At 44.7% G+C, this 7852-nt stretch overlaps 1 protein-coding gene and 1 long non-coding RNA gene across 2 annotated transcripts; both read left to right on the top strand.

Moving 5' to 3' along the window:
* The first annotated feature begins 553 nt into the window (after positions 1-553).
* On the top strand, positions 554-3220 carry LOC106577811 (high affinity immunoglobulin gamma Fc receptor I-like). Its single transcript, XM_045700594.2, has 6 exons — positions 554-635; positions 916-1182; positions 1260-1580; positions 1675-1953; positions 2128-2373; positions 3113-3220. The coding sequence occupies exons 1-6, from the start codon at positions 554-556 to the stop codon at positions 3196-3198; spliced, it is 1281 nt and encodes a 426-aa protein (XP_045556550.2). The 3' UTR covers positions 3199-3220.
* A 228-nt stretch (positions 3221-3448) lies between these two features.
* LOC123723851 (uncharacterized) lies at positions 3449-4679 on the top strand. The gene is made up of 3 exons (XR_006760284.2): positions 3449-3548; positions 3714-3764; positions 4592-4679. It is a non-coding gene; the product is annotated as an uncharacterized LOC123723851 (long non-coding RNA).
* Positions 4680-7852: the final 3173 nt, after the last annotated feature.

The following is a 7852-nucleotide window of genomic DNA, read 5'->3' on the forward strand; positions in this document are numbered from 1 at the left end:
GAATTTGGCATGTTGTTATTTATTTCAAGCTAATATTGGTGCAATGTGACTATCTTTGTTGTAGTGCTGAATATACACATCAACTCTGGACACTCTGAAGATGATGATGGTAGATATTTGTTCTCTTCATCAAGCCTTCATCTCTTAATGCTTCATCCTATTTCTGTATTAGTGATTTTTAAAGCTGCTTTTTTCTGGACATACTGTAAGTCATCTTATCTCTCATTCACATCAGTGCCTTCATGCCCGTAAGCACGTGACATTGGGCCACGTTTTAATTATGCTATTTAGTGGTAACAAAATGTCTTGTGTGTTTGTGCAGCTCTTCCCAAAGCTGAACTGAATCTAGAGCGAAACCCTGTGTTCCCTGGAGAGACAGTCACTCTGACGTGTTCAGTCGGATATGCCCGTATCTGGAGCTATAAGTGGTTCATAAATCATTATAATAATGTAGTACTCCAGATGATCAGCCGTCGACTACACTGACTTCAGACAAGGAGGACGTATTCACAGGAGACAGTGTGACACTGAGCTGTACTGTAGAGTCTCCTGGATGGAAGTTATACTGGTACAGACACAGACCAGACTCTACACCAGTAACCACAACCTCTGGATACTCCTACACACTCAGCTGGGTCAGTGTCTCTGATGGAGGACAGTACTGGTGCAGAGCTGGGAGAGGAGACCCAGTCTACTACACCCTGTACAGTGACCCAGTCCAGATAAATGTTACTGGTGAGTTTATACTGTTTAGGAAAGTGGGTTCCTATGTGGATTAATAATATGTAGTCTACGTGTTGTCCATATGTTACAGCATACCTTTCATGTCTTCAGGCTCTATTGTTGTGAGTATTGATGAGTGTCATTTGTATTCTGATGTGTGCAACATATTCACTATTTGTTGTGTCTGTGCAGAGAGACTTGTAGCTGTTCTGACCCTCCAACCCAACTGGTCCCAGATATTCAGTGGAGAGACTGTCAGTATTAGATGTGACATACAGGGAGGAGACTCTGACTGGCAGTATGAGTGGTATAATAACAGGAAGTCAGTCTACTCTAATACAAATCCAGAGTACAGAATCAGTCCTGTCTACACGTCTAACAGTAGTTCATATACCTGTAAGGGTGTGAAGGGAAACAAGCGCTCTGAAACCAGTGATGCTGTACAACTGACTGTGTCTGGTAAGTCTACTTAAGCCTACATGTGTCATGATTGTTCTCTCAAATATTTTTAAGGTTAAATACTTCCTTCATAACAGATAAACCCCAACCTGTCCTGAGTATCTCTCCTCAGTGGCTGAACCCTGGAGACTCAGTGACTCTGAGCTGTGAAGTTGACAAGACGTCTACAGGCTGGAGGTTCTCCTGGTACAGGACTGTTCTCTACAGAGCTGGGTTACCCTCCCTATCAGACAAGTCTTACTCTCTACTGCCCCAATCTGACAATGGGACTACTGAAGACTCCTACACTCTGATTCCTGCTGGTCCTACTCCCACAGGAGGATATGTGTGTAGAGTTGGGAGAGGAGACCCAGTCTATAATTCACTCTACAGTGAACCTCAGTTTCTCTGGTCAGGAGGTAACTAACTGCATTAAAACATATGTAAGTCTCCCTCATGTGTATAATATATATTATTTAACTAAAGGTTTGACTCTGTCTCTCTTTGTTTCAGATCTGCAGCCTTCAGTGTCTCTCAGAATAAGTCCCAACACAACTCAACACTTTAGATCAAAGTCTCTCTCACTGAGCTGTGAGGAGAAGGGGAACTCTACTGGATGGAGACTGATGAGATACACAGAGAGAGGAGTAGAGTCAGGGTGTGTCTCTAACTGGGGATCAATAACAGGGTCAACATGTACCATCAGGTCCACATACACAGGGGACAGTGGAGTGTTCTGGTGTGAGTCTGGATCAGGAGAGTACAGTAATGCTGTCAACATCACAGTGGATGGTACGTCTATTATACGACATTCATACACAAAAAACAACAACATTTCAATGTATGATAGGATGTTCAATTCTGTAACTGAATTGCATCTCTTATAAAATACAAGATCATAATATTTTGAGGGTGATGACTCCAGTATTCAGATTTACAGTATTATTTATATATTATGTTAAACAGCTGGTGATGTGATCCTGGAGAGCCCTGTCCATCCCATGACTGAAGGAGACTCTGTGACTCTGACCTGCAAATACTGGACAACCAGCTCAAACATCAAGGCTGATTTCTACAAAGATGGAGTACTCATCAAGAATGAGACCACAGGAGAGATGACCATCCCTGCAGTATCCAAGTCAGATGAAGGATTCTACAAATGCAAATCCCCTGACAAGGGAGAATCACCAGAGAGCTGGATGACAGTGAGAGGTGAGAAAACGATTATGATCTCAAGTTACCTTTTCCTCATCTGTGTGATAGTTATTTTAGTGTTGATGTTTGGATTTGTATTCCCATAGAAAATATGACCTCTCAACTAAATTATCAAAAGATACAGTCTGGTCTATACACCTATTTGACTAAATTATAAACGCAACATGTAAAGTGTTGGTCCCATGTTTAATGAGCTGAAATAAAAGATCCCAGAAATGTTCCATACCCACAAAAAGCCTATTTCTCTCAAATTTAGTGAAGACATTTGTTTACATCCCTGTTAGTTAGCATTTCTCCTTTGCCAAGATTATCCATCCACCTGACTGGTGTGGCTTATCAAGAAGCTGATAAAACAGCATGATCATTACACAGATTATTACCTCACAACCACAGACCAAGTGTAACCACGCCAGCCCAGGACCTCCACATCCGGTAATCTGAGGAGGAGGGGGGGGGGGGGGGATTTCTGTATTTAATAAAGCACTTTCAGGGGGAAAACTCATTCTGATTGACTGGGCCTGGCTCCCCAGTAGGCGGGCCCATGCCCTCCCAAGCCCACCCATGGCTGCGCCCCTGCCCAGTCATGTAAAATCCACAGATTAGGGCCTAATAATTTTTTCCCCAATTGACTGATGTACTTATATGAACTGTAACTCAGTAAAAACATTGAAATTGTTGCATGTTGAATTTATATTTTTGTTCAGAGTCTGATGGTGTTGTGCTGTTCTCTCTCCAGTCGTATCTCCTGGATCCTCTACATCAGTCCTAGTAGGAGTGGTTGTGGGTCTGGTTGTTGCTGGTGTTCTACTGGTCATTCTCTAAGTCCTGCTGTGGAGATTTAAAAACACCAAAGGTGAGATTTTTTCATTCATCATTAAACTTTTTAGTTCATGTTTAGGATAAAAATGTGTAATTACAATAGTTCAAAACAGAATTTACCTTATATAATAGAATGCATTTCTCTTTACAGGTTCCTGTTTTAACAGAACATTCTCGTGAGTATACCTGTCTCTCAACAATATTAATTCAGTAACGTATCATCTTAGTTCTTCATGAGTATATCTCTCGCTCTAGGAACCTCCAGCCCCAGAGCACCAACCAGGACCCCCAACAGGACCAAGGATCTACCCAGGGCCGGGCTCCTGATGCTGGGTATACACTTCTGCAGCATGGTCAGTTTCTCAACCCAGACCTCTACCACTCCTCTCTCTGTAACCTCATACACTGACTCATCAACATCCACTTTATATAACAACATGTTACTGTACTCTCTGTCCCTAGACAAGTTGAGGGAGAACCAACCTAACTAACCTGTCTCTCTCTTCTTTGACCAACAGGTGGTGGTCACATCTACGACACGATCAATCCCTCAGACAACAATGTTAATGGTACTGTATTGTGTATGTTATGTTTAGTATGAATACAGTATAGAGTTACTGCTGCTGTTCTTCATGTGTTTAATATGAATACAGTATAGAGTTACTGCTGCTGTTCTTCATGTGTTTAATATGAATACAGTGTAGAGTTACTGCTGCTGTTCTTCATGTGTTTAATATGAATACAGTATAGAGTTACTGCTGCTGTTCTTCATGTGTTTAATATGAATACAGTGTAGAGTTACTGCTGCTGTTCTTCATGTGTTTAATATGAATACAGTATAGAGTTACTGCTGCTGTTCTTCATGTGTTTAATATGAATACAGTATAGAGTTACTGCTGCTGTTCTTCACGTGTTTAATATGAATACAGTATAGAGTTACTCCTGCTGTTCTTCATGTGTTTAATATGAATACAGTATAGAGTTACTGCTGCTGTTCTTCATGTGTTTAATATGAATACAGTATAGAGTTACTGCTGCTGTTCTTCATGTGTTTAATATGAATACAGTATAGAGTTACTGCTACTGTTCTTCACGTGTTTAATATGAATACAGTATAGAGTTACTGTTGATGTTCTTCATGTGTTTAATATGACTAACACACTAAGACTAAGGGCTGTATTCAGTCCATATCGTGGAAGTTAAACGTTTCAGTGTGATTTAAATTTAAAGGCAATGTTCCCACGTTAGTGGAGACAGCATTCAAGGTAAACGCTGTATATGTCGGCTCAATCAGAAATGACCTTTACATTTCTGTCAGTCAATCTGTAACCCTTCATCAATACAGACTGAATAGAGTCCTAAGTAGAGATATTAGTGTATCACCTGTATGTTTCAGATGCTGCTGCTGGACCAAGTCATGTGACATACGCCCAGATTCAACTCAAAAAGTTGGACAAGAAAAAGAAAGGTGACTTTCAACTGTGACATCAATTAATAATGTGCAGTGTATAAAAGTTTAGTTAAAACATTTACAATATTTAAAAATAAAGTTAAATGTACAAAATCTCTGCCCCTCTTCCTGCTCCTCGGAAAAGCCAGCTGATCCAAAAGAAAGTCCAGTCTACTCTGAGGTGAAGACAGGGAAAGCCACAGGTAAGACCCATTCTACAAGTTGGCAGTTAGTCACTAAATTCACAATTTGAGAGTTTTTATGAAGAGGCAGAATATTAGATAATTAGTTACTTAATTTGTTGACTGGAAATGTCCTTTGTCAGCAGCAGCTGGACCTGTTGATGTGACCTATGCTGAGGTTGTCCTCAAAAAGATGACCAAAGCCAAGAAGAAGAGAGGTAAGACTGGACATCCCTCCCTCCATATTCCCCCTATCAGAACCTCACACCTCTGAACCTATATTGAATATCTATGTATTTTGTCCTCACTCCCTACAGAAACAACAACCCCACCTGAGGCAGATTCAGTCTATTCTCAACTGAAGCCAGGCACAACCCCAGGTAAGACTAATAGCAATATGCTATTGATACATATGTCAGCCTCTCACCACAGACTTGGATAGATCAGCAAGGGAATAATTGTGAAAAGTACATCTCAGTGTATGAACTAGTATGATATTTACTCACTAGAGGAAAAACGAGAGACTAGGGATATTACTAATAGATACATAAAGGCTTATGTTACTGTTTTCAGAATGTTTTCCGACACTACAAAATGAGTGACTCATTGAAAATACAAACACACAAAGAATGCAATTTTACGAGAATATATTTTGAATAAAACATTAGCAGTTACACAAATACCAGACAATCAATTACAATATAGGAATAAAGATATAACCCCGGGTACAGTGTACTCTTAAAACTCAGTCACTGACACTGTTGGACCTAGCAAGCAGCAAAACAGCTCCTGATCTGACAAGGTAAGCTACCGTGACAAAATTCTCCACACAGCAGAGGTCAATTCAGGTAAATTCTATAGATATTTAACAAGACTTTCTGTACACTTGTAAGAGGTTGTCAGACGATTGCTAGGAGTGGTGGTAGGAGTCAGGCGCAGAGAGCAGAGGTACGGAACTGTGTGTTTATTTTAATCCAAAAACACAACACGAACAACGCCAACACAAACGGCGTGGAAAAAATGCCAAGTGCCCAAAACAGGTGCACAGCCAGCCTACAATATCACAGTTGTAAATCGCCAGCACATCCAATGAAAAAATACAACCTGACGCTAAAATAATCCCGCACTACACTGGGCGGACTAACCAGGCTTAAATAACCAAAATCAAAAGACAAATGAGGAACAGGTGCAAACAATAAGACAAACCAAACGAAAAGGAAAAAAGGATCAGCGGCGGCTAGTAGGTCGGTGACGACGACCGCCGAGCGCCGCCCGAGCAGGCAGCGGTGGGATTCGTGACAGTACCCCCCTCCTGACGCGCGGCTCCCGCAGCGCGCCGCCACCAACCTCGAGGGCGACCCGGAGGACGAGGCGCAGGGCGATCCCCATGAAGGCGGTGGAACTCCCTCAGTAGTGGAGGGTCCAAAATGTCCCTCCTGGGTACCCAGCACCTCTCCTCCGCGCCGTACCCCTCCCAGTCGACGAGGTACTGTAGGCCCCCCCCCCCCCCCGAAGTCTGGAGTCCAGAATGGCGCGTATTTTATACGCCGGGGACCCCCCAATGTCCAGCGGGGGGGGAGGAACCTCCGGCACCTCACCTTCCTGCATGGGACCAGCCACCACCGGCCTGAGGAGAGACACATGAAACGAGGGGTTAATACGGTAGTAAGATGGAAGTTGTAACCGGTAACACACCTCGTTTATCCTCCTCAGGACTTTAAACGGCCCTACACACTGCGGGCCCAGCTTCCGGCAGGGCAAGCGGAGGGGCAGGTTTCTAGCCGAGAGCCAGACTCGATCCCCTGGTGCAAACACAGGGGTCTCACTGCGGTGCTGGTCAGCGCTCTTCTTCTGCCGTCCACTCGCCTTTGTAAGTGCGTCTTTGACGGCTCTCCAGGTGTCCTTCGAGCGCTGCACCCAATCCTCCACCGCAGGAGCCTCGGTCTGGCTCTGGTGCCATGGAGCCAGGACCGGCTGGTAGCCCAACACGCACTGGAACGGTGACATGTTGGTTGATGAGTGCCGTAGAGAATTTTGGGCTATTTCTGCCCATGGCACGTATCTCGCCCATTCTCTGGGCCGGTCCTGGCAATACGTCCTTAGAAACCTACCCACCTCTTGGTTCACCCTCTCCACCTGCCCATTACTCTCGGGGTGGAAACCCGAGGTCAGGCTGACCGAGACCCCCAAACGTTCCATGAACGCCCTCCAAACTCTGGACGTGAACTGGGGACCCCGATCAGAAACGATGTCCTCGGGCACCCCATTGTGCCGGAAGACATGGGTAAACAGGGCCTCCGCAGTCCGCAGAGCCGTAGGGAGACCGGGCAACGGGATGAGACGACAGGACTTCGAGAACCGATCCACAACAACCAGGATAGTGGTGTTACATTTACATTTACATTTAAGTCATTTAGCAGACGCTCTTATCCAGAGCGACTTACAAATTGGTGCATTCACCTTATGATATCCAGTGGAACAACCACTTTACAATAGTGCATCTAAATCTTTTAAGGGGGGGGGGGGGGGGGGTTAGAAGGATTACTTTATCCTATCCTAGGTATTCCTTAAAGAGGTGGGGTTTCAGGTGTCTCCGGAAGGTGGTGATTGACTCCGCTGTCCTGGCGTCGTGAGGGAGCTTGTTCCACCATTGGGGTGCCAGAGCAGTGAACAGTTTTGACTGGGCTGAGCGGGAACTGTGCTTCCTCAGAGGTAGGGGGGCCAGCAGGCCAGAGGTGGATGAACGCAGTGCCCTTGTTTGGGTGTAGGGCCTGTTCAGAGCCTGAAGTTATGGAGGTGCCGTTCCCTTCACAGCTCCGTAGGCAATCACCATGGTCTTGTAGTGGATGCGAGCTTCAACTGGAAGCCAGTGGAGAGAGCAGAGGAGCGGGGTGTTCCCCTGCGATACGGGAAGGTCAGTGAGGAAGTCCACTGACAAGTGTGACCACGGCCGCTGTGGAACGGGAAGGGGGTGTAATTTCCCTCTAGGCAGGTGTCGAGGAGCCTTGCTCTGAGCGCACACCGA

The sequence above is a fragment of the Salmo salar genome, chromosome 18 (genome assembly GCF_965601325.2).
Source record: "Salmo salar chromosome 18, fSalSal1, whole genome shotgun sequence".
NCBI lineage: Eukaryota > Metazoa > Chordata > Actinopteri > Salmoniformes > Salmonidae > Salmo > Salmo salar.

What these genes read in the sequence shown, in the direction of transcription:
- LOC106577811 (XM_045700594.2), top strand. Translation starts at nt 554, where the DNA reads ATGGAAGTTATACTGGTACAGACACAGACCAGACTCTACACCAGTAAC. An exon ending in TGTACAACTGACTGTGTCTG is followed by an intron (nt 1,183 to 1,259) that starts GTAAGTCTACTT and finishes CCTTCATAACAG; the next exon opens with ATAAACCCCAACCTGTCCTG. An exon ending in TCAGTTTCTCTGGTCAGGAG is followed by an intron (nt 1,581 to 1,674) that starts GTAACTAACTGC and finishes TCTTTGTTTCAG; the next exon opens with ATCTGCAGCCTTCAGTGTCT.